The sequence below is a fragment of the Eretmochelys imbricata genome, chromosome 3, assembly GCF_965152235.1.
Source record: "Eretmochelys imbricata isolate rEreImb1 chromosome 3, rEreImb1.hap1, whole genome shotgun sequence".
Taxonomy (NCBI): Eukaryota; Metazoa; Chordata; order Testudines; family Cheloniidae; genus Eretmochelys; species Eretmochelys imbricata.
Window position 1 is genome coordinate 194,433,908 of NC_135574.1, and position 20,134 is coordinate 194,454,041.

The 20,134-nt window shown below is 39.3% G+C and overlaps 1 protein-coding gene across 3 annotated transcripts in view; it reads right to left on the bottom strand.

Annotated features, from left to right (window-relative positions):
* The window catches only part of MEIS1 (Meis homeobox 1), a 126,298-nt gene that overhangs the window by 75,388 nt on the left and 30,776 nt on the right, over positions 1–20,134 (bottom strand). For all 3 annotated transcript variants that reach the window (XM_077814018.1, XM_077814019.1, XM_077814020.1), the window contains one exon: positions 19,796–19,907. In XM_077814018.1, coding sequence (XP_077670144.1) covers positions 19,796–19,907 — 112 coding nt within the window. The remainder of the gene's footprint in view (positions 1–19,795; positions 19,908–20,134) is intronic.

Below are 20,134 nucleotides of genomic sequence, written 5' to 3' on the forward strand. Positions count from 1 at the left end.
ACCGTAGAAGGTCTCCACATGTCATACACTCAGTGTAACAGTAAGTTAGGTGTGTTCACGGTCAGCTGAGTTGTCTACACATCTGACCACAAAACAATACAGAAAATGAGTCTAGTGCATATTAGTGTGCTGAAATGCAACTGAATATGAACCATGTTTTATTTAGAGTAGAAGTAGTTGTAACTATTGCTTTCCATTTAATGAAGGTCTTAAAAAGAGCCAACTGAAAATAATAAAAATATGGTTTATGGCAAGAATACATGATAGCTGGCCGTGTAATACATAGACAAGAGATTCTGTGTACAGCTAGAGGGACAAAGTGAAGCCATTAATTGTTTGCGCATAGCCATTCCCACTACGTGAACACAGTAAGATTTTAACACCAATCCTGCCTTGAAACACATAGCACCTTCCATCTTGTCTACTCATCCTTTATAAACATTCATTAAACCTCAGCACTTCTGTGAGGTTCTTTAGTATTATGCTTATTTTAAAGATGAACCAGTGTTGCCAACTTTCAATTTCGTCATGAGTTTTGAGATCAATGGCATTTTTATTTAAAAGTGTCCCGCGCCTGGAGTCAAATGAGAATCTTAGCTTTCACTTAAAAAGTAAAAAGGGCAAGCAGAGAGTCCTCATGGCTGTGGAGAAAAGCTTGAGAACAGGAATCCTGAAGGCTCAAACATAGAAGGCAATGAAGAGAACCCCAAACTTATTAAAAAAAAAAACACATCTCAAGATTTTGTCAGACCTGACTCATGATTTTTGAATGCTTGGGGGTTGTGATGATGGGTAAACTGCGGTGCAGAGGGTCAGAGATTGCTCATTGTCAAATACCAGATTAACCACCCTTCACCTGATCTCCTCAGGGACATACAGGAGTTGCAGAGGTCCTATTTCCCCTCCCCTGCCCACCAACAATGAGGCCACCTACTGGGCTTACATGGTGTAGAGTTTCTTATCTTGGTTCTCTATACCAGTGGTTCTTAAGCAGGGTATGCGTACCCTTTGGGGTACACAGAGGTCTTCTAGAGGGTACATCAATTCATCTAGATATTTGCCTAGTTTTACAACATAAAATCTACTAACAAAGTCACTACAAACTGAAATTTCATACAGACAATGACTTGTTTACACTGCTCTACATACTATGCATTTAAATGTAAGTACAGTATTTATACTCCATGGTAAAAATGAGAAAGTAAGCAATTTTTCAGTAATAGTGTACTATGACACATTTGTATTTTTATGTCTGATTTTGTAAGTAAGTAGTTTTCAAGTGAAGTGAAACTTGGGGATTTCAGATTCCAAGAAAAATCAGACTCCTGAAAGGGATACAGTAGTCTGGTACGGTTGAGAGCCATTGTTCTATACCAAGGGTGAATTTCATCTTTAAAAGAAAAAGAATGTCCGTCTTTAAAGACCTATATTCTTTACCTAAAGCTTTTGATGCTCTCTTAGGCCACATAGTCTTTCATATTCAATGTCAGTTTTAAAAAAAATTAAAAAGTGACCAAAAGCAAACACACACTTCTGATGCTGGATCTTGCACAGAGCAATATGGAGTACACTACAACCAAGGATATTGTAGGTGCACTACAATTGTGGCTATAACATATACACAACTTTGTTTATATGCAAGACAGACTTCATTTTTTCCTCTAAAGTTATTCAGTGAAGGGAGGATAAATTTGAACTTCCCCCCATTAATATACAAGGACTGTAGTCTTGTATATACAAGGACTGTATATACAAGACTGTATAAGACTGTAGTCTTGTATATACAAGGACTGTAGTCTTGTATATAAAGACTACAAGGACTGTAGTCTTTGTATATTTGTAGTCTATGTATGAGAATACATAAATTTGTAGGAATTGCACATTAACTTTCTGCCATTGACTATTTGGGGGGTGGGGGGAAATCTTTGAATTTACCAGGAGCCACTAGTTTTTTTGAACTGTAAAGTTTTGTAATTTTATTATCATTTCTTCTTGCTCTTTCCCCCCCTCTATAAACAGCCTCCTTGATAGATATCGAGTTTGTGTTTAGACAAACTAAATTTAAAAGAAAGAAACAGGAAGCTTTTACTTGGAAAGTGGAGTTTTAACTACTCAGTGGCAAACAATGAACTAGAGTGATAAAGATGCAATGGAAACAGTATGGAACAGACATAACTGGTTTCCTGCCCAAGTTGACTCGTAAGCATGTGTGCTACCATGATATGGACCAGCAGTACTATTTTGCTTTTATTTACTTAAACATATTTGTTCCTGTGAAAACCTCTATAAAAGCATTGTAGGAAGAGACAATAGCAGACTTGCCATCTCTTATTGCCAGATCTTTTACTTTACACTTTATCAAATATTTTGATCAGTGAAACTTACTCAACTATTTAAGTTGCAACCTGTATCATATTACACTTTCAAACATGGGCACTAGCCAGATCGTAAAATATAATCCACTCCATCACCGTTTAAGACTGGTTTGGTACTTGTAAATCAATTTGCTGGTATCTACTATAGCCTTCCAGAAGTAATACTAGATAGATACATGGTTATATAAATATTATCAGCTCCATATTATTCATCCCATGTGTTAACTTTTAATACTTAAAAGTTTCCAGGTCAACAGAGTTACTTTATCTTTCTTCCTTCTCCACACTTTATCTCCCTCCCTCACCAAACAGGTATCTATGTCAAAACAGGACTCTTCAGTGGGGGGTTTGTTTGACCTAGGTCACTTAAAGGTCAAGCTTTTCACCAGTTGTTGTTAACACAAAGCTTCCACCTAGTCCTCTAAAACCCATATCACAATCTGTTTCATCTACAAACCCTCTATCCACATTGGATTTCTCTCGGTTTTGCACTGTGGAGTGGTCTCAGTGACAAATAAATAGGTCAAACACTCTTAGGCGAAACAGTAGAAGAGGAATCCTCCAAATATGGAAATGCAATGGATTTTGCATTTTAAAAAAATCTCAAAGCAAAACAAAAGGCTCTATAGGTACCATTTTAAAAATCAGTTGAGCAGAGACTTTATTCTCCTATTGGGCTTAAAGAACAGCAGTCTTTTAAACAGTGCTAAAGCAACTTAGACTACATTTGTGTGTCCCTGAAAAAGATCAATTTTTATACATATTGATTCTAAGATTTACATGTGAGAAATAGATAAAATTGGATCAAATATATACCAAAACAAATTGCTGGCTCCCAGGAAAGTCAATAAAACCAAAATAAATTTAGCAGATTTCATCTACCAGCATTTGAGATTTGTTTTACTTCATTATTTCACACACACTTACTGAGCAGAAATTTGCTTAACTCTTTTCCAGTTTTCTCTCACTGAAACAATACGAGACTCTGTAGAATAACGTGAACTTGAATATTATCACCAGGATGGCATATGGCAAACTAGCAGTAGGCAGTTTATCTTCATCCTCTTTGTAAGCTAAAATTAGCACAATGCTTTTTCAGCGCTATATAGAATATTCAGAGCAGTATGATATACCTAATACAATTCTAATTCCAGCCTTGGCTAGCCTCCAATATTCAAGCAAATTGATTAAAGAATTAATATTTTTAATATTGAGTTTATATTTATCAACTTGAGAGGCACTTTTAAATTAATATAGTAATTTCACCTAAACCAACTCCAGCAGTAAAAAAGTTAACGTATTAGCAATAAACACAAATTCAATACATATGATTTGTATATAGCATCCTAATCCATACAAAATGCTTTATAGGGAATGTCATTCTGCAAAGTTGTACGTTATGACATTAAAAAATAAAATATAATTATCTTGCTAGAGAGTTAATACAATATGCAACTTTTATTAATAATGTGCTTAGTACTATGTGCATTGTTACTGGCAATTGTTAAATGTGTACTTGGTTGGGATTAAATTAAGGGGATATACCACGAAAAGTAGATTTGCTGTTTAAACAAGAAAGCAGCTACCAACTAACTCCTTCAAAGACTTTTTAGACAAACAATGATAAAAATAGAACAATAGAAAGAGGTTCAAATAATACATCCCTTTTAGTTGGTATGTGTCAGTATAATCTTCTCATCAAATACTAGCAAAAACTCAAGCAGGATTAACTTTACAGAAAACATATACTGGCACATAAATTGTCAGTGGTTTATATTTACTGGAGCGTTCGAGCTCCTGCTCCCTTTTCTTCTCACTGTTTGTCATCTGGTCAGCTGTCATTCAGCTGCACATTTCTTCCAAAATTTGGCTAAACTGTATCCAATTGAGCCCCCTGTTGCCCCTATGCCTCTCTTCAACCTGCTGAATTATGGTTATTCAGTTTGTTTTTAATAGATTAAATCTGTGGTGACAAACAAATGTCAATGTGATTGCTTGATTTGTACCACACAGCTATAAAACCTTGACACTTAACACAATATCCTTTCCTTTTTTCTAAAGGAAATCTGAAGGCAACTGCAAAGCTAGTGTACACCATGAACATGCATACTGTACCACCTTATTTATAGCGCTGACAGTGCAACAAGTTTACTAACACTGGGGAAAAAATACATATGCTATCTTTCAAAGACTTCTGTGGCTCAACTTAAATTACAAGACTGGTTACTAGCTGACAAAACACAGTGATTGTTTTAGCTACAACCTGCTATGAAAAATACAGTTAGGGACAAATGCTGGGCCTACCTGGTTTTTTGGAGTAGAGAGATCTATATTAATTTGAAAGCCGTATTAATGTGGCTCCATATGTTGTTTTTTTTTAACCAAGCCACAGTCTTAAGTAGAATCTCTAAGATAAGGGATTCTGGACAAGGGCAGGATTCATCAGCATGGGATTTGGAGTGGCTGGGCCAGAGAGCACACAGGGAAAATGCCGGACTACATCTTTGCCCCAAAGCCTGCTTGGAACCACCCCTCTATGGCTCCTGCCATGGAGAAGTGGGAGAGCGTAAACTGCACGCATTTTGGGGAGTGCAGCATAGGCGCAATATTTCCACCCCACCTGACTGCCTCTTTTCTACCATATGAAAAAGATACAGACTAAATTTGTCACCTGCTTTTTAAGAACTAGTTCTGAGATATCGGCTGGATCAGTCAGATCTTCTACACAATCTTAAAAACAATGTTCTACTTAAATATGACCTAAAAATATACAAAATGGGACCAGCCTTTCCGATACGAGCAGCGTTATCGCTCTTCCTTGGTTTATGGATGCGAAAAGTATCAATGCTTTGTATACATTGTAAGTGACATGGAATTCAGGGTTAACATTTGCTTCCTGAGTCACTAGCACGTTCTTGGCATTTCTCCTAGGGTGCTGTTGGTGGATTCTTTCTGCATCTCACTCAGACAGCTAAGGATCCTCTACACTACATTCTACTTTTCACTAACCCTATAAGCCTTGTTTCATGACTTGCATTTATTAACAAGACAAAGCTAAGCTATATCTTCTTCTGAAGCTTATCAACAGTACATAGGTCCTGGACTATTCTTATCTAACACTACACATGCAGGATGACACTAGCCCCTATTCAGGGGGCTAGAATATGGTTTATGCACCAGTTAAGTCTCAACTGGGTCTTATTTTGAGTTTGTCAGTGGTGCATACTGGTAGGCTTTGTGCTGACCCCCTACACAGGGATGAATTACCCCCCCATATAATATGTAAAAATCAGGGCAAAGAACCATTATTCTACCACACACAAGGGGAGACATAGCAGGAAATGCCACTCCACTATACTGTCTCTTCACCTCCTCATTGTGCTTCTATCCCAGTTTTCTACCCCCAAACTCCATGGGTTCTTCCCTCCTCTAATGCTTCTTTCACAACCACCCAGCTCACAAGAGCTGTGGCAAAGTAAAGGTGACTAAATTCCTGAGCTCTGAAGTCCTCACTCTCTTGTTGCTGTTAAAACAAGCAGAGTGGCAAGGAAATTATCTGGAGGGAACACAGACAATATGGGAATGGGTGAAGTCGTGACAGAGATAAATGGAGGAGGAAGAGACTATGAGGAACAGACACTACATGGACAACTAAGGATATTCCAGTCTTCCAATCATCTGGTCTTACTGGTGGTACCTAGAGGTCTCCTAGAGTAACACGAGGCATTTCCTTAGTCACAGCACTCCTACCCCATACCAGCCCCGAGGAAAGAGAAATCAGAACTCCAACCCTGGTATTCTTCATGACATTAGCCACTGGGCCACCAGGACAGCAATAAATGGTCTCTAACAGAACACAAGTGCAACACTGCAAATGCACTCTTCTCCAGATAAAAATAACAGGGGCTACCTTATCTTAATTTTTTTTTTAATTACACCATGTCAGAAGAGACACTCCCAATTTGTTCATAAATAAAGACATGCCTATGTATTTGCTCATTTTAATCCTTCCAAACGAGATGATACTGAAGAAACATGAGTTAGAGTATCCCTGTTAACAGGCATTACAGTATGGATTAGAAGGGGCATTTTCTCAAAGAAATTTTAACCTTACCCATTGAAAACTACACAATAAGATCCTAGTTTGTAGGAACATAGTAGCACTGGGAATGATTAATCTATTGCCATTGTGCCTTAACAAGCTTCTACAACACTGTATAGAGTTTATCAGAACAGCTGTTGACTCTGGAAGAGCTTGTTTTTCTTATTCTATAGATTGTTATAATAATCACATCTTATGTTTACATAGTGCCTTTCATCCTGAAGCATCCAAAAGCGTACTGTAAACTTTTGACCAAATCCTACTCCCACTGAGGTCAATGAGGTTTTCCATTGACTCCATGGGGAGCAGAATCAGGCCTTATATACCAATACAAATCATCCCGCCAATGCTTGCTGGAGCACAGCATTCACTTGACAGCACACAGCAATGTTACGCAACGAGTATAGAAAAACAAACGGAAAAGCAGAGGTAACTGAAATTGCAGGAGAAATTTAAAAGTAGGTAATAGTTATCTAAACTGAAATTTGGCCAGGACACCATGGAGAATACTCCTCCTCTTACAGAAAGTTGCATGGTACCTTTAATTACCAGAAGCACTGAAACATCTCATCCAAAATATAGCATATCCAATAGCATCAGTGCCAAACAACCCTATGCGTAGAAATGGTTCAGTACTGACTCATAGGGCAGTGTGTCACATACTGAATCGTCATCACCCCATCCTGCAACATCCTGGTTTTCCTGGAACTAGCAGGGTAGAGCACCCCTATTCAGCTTGTAAGATCTAACCAGACCATGGCCTGAGAAAGTACGACTGCAGTGTTGTTTGCCAACAGCTCAAATACACTTATGTTATAAATGTATTAAACTTCCCATAGAATATATGGAGGAAGCACTGCTCCATCTCTGTAATATCAAATCAAATTTGAAATGGGGAAGAATCAAAATCCTCATTATAGCACATTATAAATACAGAAAGGTCTCTTGCTTATTTTATATTTCATGTAGTCTGCCAACAAAACTTCACAAAAAGGGTAGGAATTCATGTTTGCAGAGATATTAAAGTCAGAAAAAGGGAACTTCTTATTTTATTTTCCCACAGCCTAAGCAAAGGTGAACCAAGTGAACTTGGCAAAGGGCACGAGTTAGATGCCATTTCCCACAGCAACATGGTATTTTCCTCTGGGAATAAAACATTTCCCTTAAACTACTGTTTATAACTCTTATCAGCTCAAGAGCAATAGAGCCATCAAGTCCAATATCTCGTGGAAAAAAGTCAAGGTCAACAAGTACTTGCATTTTCGTTTATCTTTAGCTGCAATTGCTACTGACATTCAATTGGGTAATAAACATGAGGCCTGTCAAATGCTCTCAACAAACAGGTGATCCAAAAGCTATCACAGAGAAAGAGGCTACTGCCAGGTAATCAAACAATTCTGTTGCAACAATTATGATCTGAGTGCATTCATTTATAGAAGCAATCACCTGTCAAATCTGGATGAATATTCTCAAACCATTCCCACCGCTGAGGTAGTAAGGGTGAGAAAATACTAACTATGTCTGCTCTCAGGTTTTTACCAACAAATACATAGTAGCATTAACAATGACTCATCAGAATAAAAAATAAAAAGCTTGCTAAATATCTTATCTTCTACATCTAATAGCAATTTATAGTTTTGGAATATTTCTATTTTTTTTTATTTAAATAAAAAATGGTGTTACACAGAACAGCCAAATGCTACTGCCCTGTTGCACCACATTCATCAACAGCTATTTGTGGGTTTACATCCATACTCATTCTTTTAAAAATTGTGGTCACTGCTTTTGAAAATACTTTATCATAATTTCAAAAACACTAGCTTTTTTAAAAAAAAAAAAAAACACCCCAAAACTTGCCTGATGGAAAGGATCCTACAGAACATTCAAACTGAAAGCCACCTACTCATTGATGCCAAGAGGGGTTGCTTATGAAGACAGAATAGTATGCAGCCCTAAATATTGAGTGACTGCTGCGAGGTGCCAAGCTCAGAAAAGGCTCAGCACCTCAAAAGATATAGGACTTAAATTTATAGAAAAAATATGATCAGTAAAAATCACACTAAACTGATCACCCAAAATACAGAAGTCGTGACTCCTACTATTGTTAATAAGGAATGTCTAGAACCCCAAACACCATTTTATCTACTTATGTAATTACTTGTGACTAAGATTCATTCCTCTGTTTAATCCAAGTAGGAGACTAAGGCTCCACTTATGCATGAACCTACGTGCTTTTGATGGACTCAGACCCTAAAATCTTATCTTGCATGTGGTATTATTTTCCCCACTGTTTACTCTTTTGCTAAGGAAATGCAATCTATGCAAGACTTTAGCACCATTTATGCAATGAGATCTGTGTGAGCACACTGCTGTGCCCAAGCAAGGCTCTGCACAGACACAGGGGTCCACTTGTGTAGATCTGAATGCAGGATCAGAGCCATATTTTATCTATAAACACCTGCACATGCATACATTTGTGCACTGTGACACATGTTTAATACAAGAGTCATGTATTATTTTAGGTCACTTGCCAAAAAAAGGCCTTTTTAAAAAAATACCTCTAACATGAATTTTGTGCTTGATTATAGAAGGACAAGGAATTCAGAAAATTCTATTCCTAAAGCCACGTTAACTGTGGACAGCCCCAAAAATAAGTTTTCCCACTTTCAACCCTCCGGTGATAACTACAGCTTCAACTTGAAGAATCTGCCATCTTAAGTAAGTAACCCTCCATTCAATTTGAGACTTTTCCGGAGCAGAGATTGAAATTCCAGTTAAACTGTGCCAAATTGTGTGGATTTTTTTTAATGTTTATTATATATGTTAGCTGATCTGAAAAAAGAAGTTCTAAGTGTCTCAGTGTAACTAATGTTTGCTGAAAAAGGGTAGTTGGAGAAAGGGAAGGTTTTACTGTGAGAGTAATTAGTTTATGGGCTTTTCTACAAGGGGAAAAAGCCAGAAGTAGGTAGTGTGCACTAGCTACCCTTCACAAACTCCTCATGTAAACACTCTTAATCTGCACTAAGAGTGCCTTTGTGTAGTTTAGCTTAAATTCACTTTGAAAGTGTATTAAGCTAAACTTCACAAAGACACTCAGAGCAAAGTAAGAGCATCCACACTGGGAGTTAGTGCAGAATAGTTAGTACACTTTAAATTCACATTCTAGATTACCCCACACTAACTTTCCCATGTAGACAAGCCCTAAGACTATGCTATCCACAAATTAAACAAAACAAATACAATTAATGAGTTTAAGGCTAATGTTGCCATGTTGTCAAAAAATATGAAAGAGGCTATTAATAACACAGAAAACTCTTATTTTTAAATACATTATCAGAAGAGATCCTGAGCACAGAATAGGATACATTTTCACTACTGTGCATGAAGCTTGTAGATTGTTTACAATGCACCATTCTGAAAATGTAACCCTGTATGGCTGAAACAGCAGTATTAAAAGTCTCCGTGAAGTCTAACTGCAACAGCTGATCAAGAATGACAAGACCACCAAAATAATAATAATAAATAATAGCTTCACACCCTCCGGCTTTACAGCTGAATGATGAATTTACATCATGTCATTATTAGCATAATTCTCAGCTATTCAATCAATGTTAAAAAAATAAAACATGATTCTGGAGAGAGAAAAATAATTAATTCTGATGCAGCTGAAGAATGCGTACGTAGGTTAAAATGTTATAAACTCACCCCAACAGTTCAAGTTTCTCTTAAAAAAAAAAAATCTATCTTGTGCCAAGACAGACACACAGGTGTAGATGCTGAATTAAAGCAAAGCACCTGCTGGACACGGGCCGGGGGGGGGAGGGGGTGGGTGGGTGGTAAGAAGAGAGAGAGAGAGAGAGAGAGAGATTAGACCTATTCAAGATTCACAATATATAAATAACTAGAAAATACTGGGAACAGCCCCTGTTGACTAATGCCATGTCTTTTTCAATTGAGGGTCACATCTAGTCTAACCAATCCCATGATAATGGCATCAGTAAAGGTCAATCAAAGACAAGCCGAAGCTTCCACTGTCTGGCTGACCTTCGGAGCTTGTGACAAATTGCTATCAGTCAATGTCAACTAATGACAGCAGCTCTTTGGCTAATCAATTGTTCTAAAAATGATCAAGAAAACTACGCACAGGACAGCTCATTTTCACATCAATGCCTGTGAAGTATGAAAAGCTCATTTTTTGAGTTTTTAATAAGCTCATAAGTAAAGCAGTTACTTGGTAACAGGGGTCACCTTACTGAAAAGGCAGAACCTTTGTCTGCCTTTTACATATTCTTTTATTACCATATTATAGTAAAAATATGCCATGCTATTACTATGCCAGAGGGCTACATAATAAAGTAGGTAACATTTCAGACATTTTTGAGATAAATACTTCTGTGTTTTAGGGACCACTCTGTGGGTGTAAATAATTGCAGATATACTTTCCATGTATTTAAATGCAAAGCAATCACTGCTAGTACACAGGTAATATACCTGCTTATTATTCGGGTGAACTTCACATGACAAAGTTTCTAGCAAAATACATGTCATGAAATTCAGTGACACCATGCAGGTGGGTTAGGTCTTACTAGCTTTTGTTCTGTTTTTTTAAAATCCACCCACCTGCACAGTTTGAGAATTTATTCTATTCTGGATGTTACTAATGTAACTCACATTTGATAGGTCAGCCAAAAAAACCAAAACTTGTACAAATTTCTGCTTTGAAACAATCCTGTGAATGTCATCTAAGCTGGAATACACACACATTTGTGTTATGGAACACTGTAAAATGGATCTCTCGTTAACAAAGGCAACCATAGATTCAGGAGCCTTCTGCACCTTCATTATACCTGCCTCTTACTTTCAGCGCATCATTTACTACATCTCTCAAAGCAACACACCAAGGCACGCTTTAATTTGCATTCACACATTAAACGTTACCAAAACAACAAATAATGCTACACAATGGTCAAAAGGCTTAAGAACTGTTAGTACAATTATGTTTTCCTTTTTTCCAGTCAATGAAGAGATTGTTAGTCAAATTTCATTTCAGAGCAACACTACAAACAGTCTCTTGAGAAAAAGCCGAGTGGGTGTGAACAAATACATATCATTCAAACCACTTGGACCAATAGAACACCAGAATCAAAAGGAGTTCTTGCTTTATATTTAAGTTTAGTCTTCATGGGTTCCTAACAAAACATTTGTATTATTTAAAATCCTGTTTTAAAAAATTGCTAAGCAGGAAACATTAAAACTTTTGTTTTCATCAAGGAACCTGCAGACTGACAGCAGTTTCAGATTACATCCTAAATCTGAATTGCTATGGTAGTTTTTCAAATTAAAATATCTTCTGTGGCCTCAACCATTCTCAAGTCGTCCATAGGAAAGAAATAAAGGAGGCAGGGCAACACTTAAGCTGAGCCATAATTGGAAGTATGTGAAAAATGAAGTGTCAGTTCGGTCAATAAAGGGCAAAGGTCAAGGGGAACTGCAGCCCAAACTCTGTGCGAAATGTGCTCATTAAGACATCCAATCAGAGAGCGCCTTCCCACCTATCCCATTAGTCATCGGACATCTGACTGTTTCAAATGCCTGGGTCTGTGCTGTTATTACTTTTCTTCTTCATGTAAGAAGGAGAGCTGGTATATAAATCGTTGCTCAGTCATCTGGAACATAATGTGGCCCTTTTTTCCCCCCTTCATCCAGCTCTGCCTGCTGGCTTCACAGGCTTGAAACAACTGCCTTGAGATTCCCTTCAATAATAAATGGAATTGCCTTTTGCCTATAGTTTGCCTGAACTCAGACAAAAGCCAGAAAAACATTGCAACTATTGATACATTTTTAGAAAGAAATATCATTGCTTTTTAGTCAGTACCTTAAAAAGAGCAACAATAATTCTGAGGTTAAAAAAAACCACAACATTTTGAACTCGGTCTGAGGCTTAAACAAGAAAGAAGACATTGATAGATTTTCAACAGTACAGGATAGCTAAATATGAACATTAAAAAAACCTCACTCGATTGAAATTGCTTATACAAGATCTCTCTATTCAGGAGCCTTCTTTAAAACAACAGCAAAATCATAAAACAAGCGAAAGCCTTTTTAAATTAAAGCATGTAACAAAAGAAAATAAAGGACTAGCCACGGTCAGAAGACAGGATACTGGACTAGATGGACCATTGGTCGGACCCCGTATGGCCGTTCTTATGTTCTTCTACTACTATGGGATTCTTTTTGCATAACCCTACCTAAAAACTGACCTCATTTTTTAAAATAGAATTTTGCAAGCACTTCTCCATAAGGTAGAGTGAGCTTTCTTTGCACCAGAAAGCACCACGTTAACCAAATTTCAGACCGCAGCAAGCATTTGAAAATAGGCTGCTAAAGGTCTTACATAGTAAGTATGTACCAAAGACAGAGTAAGTCCTTACATCTTTTTCAAAACATTATTAGACATACCCATATTATAACTATTCCATCCTATGACTGACACAATAACAAGCCATTCTAAGAAACTGTGTCAAAAGAACTATGTAATAACATATCCTGCTATTCAGTGGCACGATACCTCCTGACATCTCCCTAGCAGTTAAATATGGATTTACACAATAGATTGTAAAAAGAAAAGGAGTACTTGTGGCACCTTAGAGACTAACAAATTTTGTAACAGCTTTAAGGAATTATTGCTGCCTACTAAGTAAATGCATTTACGTTTTACAAAAAAAGACTTTAAAATGATAGAGCACCAAGGATGTTTTCGAAGGGGAGATTGGTTGATTTTGTAAATAAATACTCAGACAACTTGTAAGATACACATTACAGGGATTAAAAAAGCAATGATGCATCAGGTAAATAAGAGACACTTTTAAAAAAACTTGTCCAAAAATACGTAATAGACGACTACAGGATGAACAAACATGTACACATATAAATGGATACTTTTCTTTTAAAGCCTATCAGACCTTGTCTTTCAAGTCTGAGTGCACCCACAACACACACACACACACACACACACACACACACACTCTATTACCACCTGCCCCACACATACATCTTTGTATCCAGTTGTCAAACAACCCATCCACACCCACAAAAATGCATTTCTGCAAATGTATCATTAGGAACATTTGCAAAGGAACCATTAGGAAAGGGATAGATAATAAGACAGAAAATATAATGCCTCTACAGAAATCCATGCCCACGTCTTGAATACCACGTGTAGATATGGTCGCCCCATCTCAAAAAATACATATTGGAATTTGGAAAGGTACAAAGAAGGACAACAAAAATTATTAGGGGTATAGAATGGCTGCCATATGAAGAGAGTTTAATAAGACTGGGACTTTTCAGCTTGGAAAAGAGACGACTAAAGAGGGGATATGACTGAGGTCTATAAAATCACGACTGATGTGGAGAAAGTAAATAAGGAAGTGTTATTTACTCCTTCTCCTAACACAAGAACTAGGGGGTCGCCAAATGAAATTAATAGACAGCAGGTTTAAAACAAACAAAAGGAAGTACTTCTTCACCCAACACACAGTCAAATCAGTGGAACTCCTTGCCAGGGGATGTTGTGAAGGCCAAGACTATAACAGGGTTCAAAAAAGAACTAGATAAGTTCATGGAGGATAGGTCCAGCAATGGCTATTGGCCAGGATGGGCAGGGATGCAACACCATGTACTGAGTATCCCTAGCCTCTGTTTGCCAGAAGCTGGGACTGGATGACAAGCACCTATGATTGCCTGTTCTGTTGATTCCCTCTGAAACACCAGGCATTGGCCACTGTCGGAAGACAGGATACTGGGCTAGATATACCTTTGCGGCGGATATTGAACTCTGTTGGAGCTGGGGGTGAACACAGGTGATGTTCTGTACTATACATACTACACTGTTAAGCAGGAAAATAGGTTGAAGAAACAAGTGTAATTTTATTTATTTATTTTTACTATTTTGATCATCAGGGTTAATACCTTTACAGATATTTCAATTGCATTTTATATTACGAGAGAGAATAATTCTGGCCTAATGTGAAGAAATCACAGATATATAAATGTATACATTATACCCAATGCACATAATACAGCTTATGTACTATGGGGCAAATTCTCTGTTTCACAAAGACTGTGGTGGGGACAGAATCTTCCCCTCTCTACCCTGCACTGCGTAGTGGCACTTGACCCATTCCATGGTGGGTATTGCTGCTTTATTGTTGCGGTAGCCCCCATAACTACTTTGCCTTCCTATCTCGAAGAGGGGCATAGCCAATAAAGCTGCTTAACTGCAGATTCAGTGCAGTATTACCCAACCCCAAGTGTTCTATAATCACAAATCAGGCCCCCAAAATAATGAGATTTGATTAAAACCCACAAGATTTTAAAAATAATAATTTTCTTTTTGGGGGGGCGGGGGGAGGGAGGTATTTGCCTTCTGTCTTTTGAGCCTGTAGGATTCAGGTTTCAATCTTTACTCTCTGCAACCAGGAGGGCAGGAAACTTATTTTCTTTTTTTAAACGATAGCTGAAATTCTCACAATCACGTGACTCTAGGAGCTTCAAGAAAAACACTGTAAGAGTTGGCAAAACTGCCATCAGCTTTTCCTTGGCCTGCCATTGACTTTCAAACTTTCCCTGCATGACACCTAGCTTTGGCCAGGTGTCCAGTTTTTGCCGGTTGAAAAGGGACCCTGGTGGCTCCGGTCAGGACTGCTTACCGGGCCGTTAAAAGTCTGGTTGGCGGTGCAGGCAGGCTCCCGACGCAGTTCCGCACGACTCCCAGGAAGCCGCCAGCATCTCCCTCTGGCTCCTAGGCACTGGGGCAGCCACAGAGGCTCTGCACACTACCTCCACGCCTCCTGCCCCCAGCACCAGCTCAGCAGCTTCCATTGGCCAGGAACCACAGCCAATGGGATCTGAGGGGTGGCACGTGCAGGCATGGGCAGCGCACAGAGCCACATGATCGTGCCTCTGCCTAGGAGACGGAGGGAGATGTTGCTGCTTCCTGGGAGCCGCCTGAGGTAAGCACTGCCTGGTGCCCTCACCCCTTCCCGCACCCCAATCCCTTGTCTCAGCCTGGAGCCTCCTCCTGCACCCGAAACTCCACCCCAGAGCTCGCACCCCCAGTCAGAACCCTCACCCCTCCCGCACTCCAACCCCCTGCCCTAGTCCAGATCCCCTCTCACACCCTGAACCCCTCATTTCTGGCTCCACCCTGGAGCCCACACCCTCAGCCCAGAGCCTGTACCCCCTCTCACACCCCAACCCCCTGCCTCAGCCTGGAGCCCCCCCTTGTACCTCAACCCCAGCTTGGAGCCCTCTCCTGTACCCTAACCCCCTTATCTCTGGCCCCATCTCAGAGCCACACCCCCAGCCGGAGCCCTCACCCCCTCTCACGCTCCAGCCTCCTCCTGCACCCCAATCCCCTCATCTCCGGCCCCACCCCAGAGCCACACCCCCAGCCGGAGCCCTCACCCTCTCCCAAACCCCAACGCCTTTCCCCAGCCTGGTGAAAATGAGCGAGTGAGTGACAGTGGGTGAGAATGAGCAACGGATAGAGTGGGGATGGAATGAGCAGGGGGCATGGGCTCGGAGAAGGGAGGAGACAAGGGGCGGGGCAAGGTGTTCGGTTTTCTGCAAATAGAAAGTTGGCAATCCTAACGACACCTCATGCTGGTGCAGAAGGAGCTAGCACAGAATGCAAGTGCAAGATGCCCAGACTTACACTATCCTGCTTTATGCACCTTTGAATTAAATGGGAGTTTTGCCATTCACTTCAACTAGCACAGGGGCAAGCCCTATCTGAAGGGTGGACACTCCATTTGTGTTTACTACACGTCCACACTAACAGGGCTTGTCAACACTAACATTTAGGTCACAGTAAGCTGGGGTGTGAATTTATCCCTCACTAGCCTGCTGTGCACTAATGGTCTGTGTGACCCTCCTGACATGCACTAACAGTCCGTGGTATACTTTAATCTATTTGCATTTCAAAGTGGGGTAGATCAAAGCACACTGAGGAACTGTTAGTGTGTGTCTACAGGGTCCACACAGTTGGCACACAGCAGGCTAATGCATGGTAGATTCACACCCCACCTTTCGGCAAAGTAAACATTTGTGTAGACAAGCCCACAGAGTTGCTTTGCAGAAGTAAAAAGAAAAGGAGTACTTGTGGCACCTTAGAGACTAACAAATTTATTTGAGCATAAGCTTTCGTGAGCTACAGCCAGTGAGCTGTACTAACACAGACTAACACAGCTGCTACTCTGAAATCTGCATAAGTAGTTATTATGAATACCTAGTTTCCTCTTTCAAGTAGTTTAACACAATGATCCTTCTTAGAATGATAGAATATCAGGGTTGGAAGGGACCTCAGGAGGTCATCTAGTCCAACCCCCTGCTCAAAGCAGGGCCAATCCCCAACTAAATCATCCCAGCCAGGGCTTTGTCGAGGCTGACCTTGAAAACCTTTAAGGAAGGAGATTCCACCACCTCCCTAATAACCCATTCCAGTGCTTCACCATCCTCCTAGTGAAAATTTTTTTCCTAACATCCAACCTAACCCCCCCACACTGCAACTTGAGACCATTACTTCTTGTTCTGTCATCTGCTACCACTGAGAATAGTCTAGATCTATCCTCTTTGGAACCCCCTTTCAGGTAGTTGAAAGCAGCTATCAAATCCCTCCTCATTCTTCTCTTCTGCAGACTAAACAATCCCAGTTCCCTCAACCTCTCCTCATAAGTCACGTGTTCCAGTCCCCTAATCATTTTTGTTGCTCTACGCTGGACGCTTTCCAATTTTTCCACATACTTGTTGTAGTGTGGGACCCAAAACTGGACACAGTACTCCAGGTGACGTCTCACCAATGTCGAATAGAGGGGAACGATCACATTTCTCGATCTGCTGGTAACACCCCTACTTATACAGCCCAAAATGCCGTTAGCCTTCTTGGCAACAAGGGCACACTGTTAACTCATATCCAGCTTCTCGTCCACTGTAACCCCTAGGTCCTTTTCTGCAGAACTGCTGCCTAGCCATTCAGTCCTAGTCTGGGGCAATGCATGGGATTCTTCCGTCCTAAGTACAGGACCCTGCACTTGTCTTTGTTGAACCTCATCAGATTTCTTTTGGCCCAATCATCTAATTTGTGTAGGCCCTTCTGTATCCTATCCCTACCCTCCAGCATATCTACCACTCCTCCCAGTTTAGTGTCATCTGCAAACTTGCTAAAGGTGCAGTCCATGCCATCCTCCAGATCATTAATGAAGATATTGAACAAAACCGGCCCCAGGACCGACCCTTGGGGCACTACGCTCGATGTGTTTATAAAAACCACATCACTTCTACAAAGATCTAGTGCACCTTGAGTTCCAATTTCATTAAAGTTCTTTATAAACTCTGGGTAAAATTTTCAAAAGTGTCTAAGTGACTTAGGAGTCTAAGTTCCATTAAAAGTCTTCCCATTGAATGTCAATAGGACCTAGGCACTTTTGAAAAATTGCATTCTCTGTCTTCATAGCATGCACCTTGCTATAAATGACATGCAAAACTTATGCCCAAATAAATTGGGTAGTCTCTAAGGTGCCACAAGTACTCCTCATTCTTTATGCAAAACACTGGGCTACTAGGAATGACCCAGGAAGAGAGCAACATATATTTTGGTCAGTTTACTTTAAGATAACAGAAATGACTGACACACATTACACACTAATAATGTGCCACATTTTGAAAAAAAATCAAACCCATTTTAAGTAGAGATTTTCAAAAAGCATCTAAAGGATTTAGGAGCTCAAGTCCCAAGTAGATGGGACTCCTAAATTGCCTAGTCACTTTTCAAAACCCTCCCCATGAAAGTTCTCCAAACACCTCCCCCCCTCAAACCCCGTCACCACACACAGACTTCCACCATTCCCAACATAAGAATATCTCATTCTTGGCTAAGAAATCTTAAATACCAAGTTTCAGTTCAAAGCAATCCCCCCACCCCCGAAACCTGCAGCAGCTTACATCCTTAAAAAAAAACAACAACAAAAAAAACCACACAACAGGATTTAAAATTAACTCCTGAAGACAGGGGGCTCTAATGAACGTGCTGACACCACCTTAACGACAGCATTGTGAATGGTGACACTATAATATATATGTATACATACTTGAAAGAAAAGAGGCCCCTTGAATTTATGTTGCATATCATTTTCCAGTAAAAGTCAGAGGTCAGAAGGTTACCAGTTTCAGCCTCAGCTCTGCAACAGTTTACTATTCCAGGCCCCATTTTTACTAGGCTATCCTTGTGATGAAGTCAGCAACTTTTCTTTCAACAGTAAAGTGTTTCAAATACTTAAAATTCTATAGAGAGATGTAATTCACAATGTAAGATACATCCATGGGTATAAAAAAAATATATACTGTTTTAGTTTAAAAACTAATCTTGTTACATGTAGATTTTGCAATTCTAATCAGCGTTGTTCTATCTTTTTTGGAAACATAATTCTTTTGTTGTCTAACAGTGCTTGAATGAAACAGGATCATAAACCCAGATTTAAAAGTATATACCTATTGTGGGTTCAGAGTCAACTTCAATAAAACACTCTCTTTTATATTCAGATTAAAGATTCTTTTAAAATTTTAATTGCATTAAATTAAACACAAAATCCACTGCAGTTGGTCTCTTCAGAAAGAAGTATGAACATGCAGCTTTAATTTTTAAGTCATCTGTTTTTAAAATGTTGAATTTAGAAGACAGTGTTAATTACTCGTAGGATGCACTACTTCTAAAGCAAGTAACACAAACTAGGTGCATACTATTTCTGTTAAGTCAATTACTCCAGTTGGTTTGGCTCTCCCACAAAACATTTCTGCATTCAAAAAATTGGCACAGAGGGAGGAAACAGTACTGATTGTAAGATTTAGTGCAATGTGCAGGCAAACTTTTATATTTATATGCACAAAAGTTTCAATAGCATCTTTAAAATATTAACATTCAATTCTGCAACCTTAATTATGTTTGCTTTTGAAGATTTCTTCTTTTAACCATTCTGATGTCAAAAAGCTCTAGTTGCTTATTTTAATAAAACATACTGCAAATTTGGTACATATGTTGTTCTAATGTGTGCCTTTTGGCAGGGTTTAAGAAATAAACGTGCAAACTCCTTTGACTGCCTCAAGACAGGGGGATATGAGTCAATACAAAAGAAAAGACAGACAATGCCAGGCACAAAGCTCTAATGTCTCTACACATTTCAAAAGGACATAGTGACCAATCTGCACATGCAGATCACTTATTCTTTACCAGGAGACAAAGAAATAAAGATTACTTTCCTACCTTGTTCACTGCTGTTGTCGCCACTGTGTGATGTATGCCCCCCACTGGAGGGCCCTGGTGTTCCTCCAGAACGCGTGGATGCTGTGTCATCATGATCTCTGTTCCAGGAAGGCTGTGGAATACAAGAATTAAAGCATGAGGTTAAGAACAAACGTCCGATTATTGCATTAATTTAAGGAGACCATATTACAAGTTGATGCATGATTATCCAAAAAGGGTTACAAAAGTAATCAAAAACATATCTATATGTTTTAAGTGGTCATATTCCTGCTCCCAAGCTAAAATAATTATAATGTAACCATATTCCATAGTAAGTGATCACATGCTTTATCACCATAG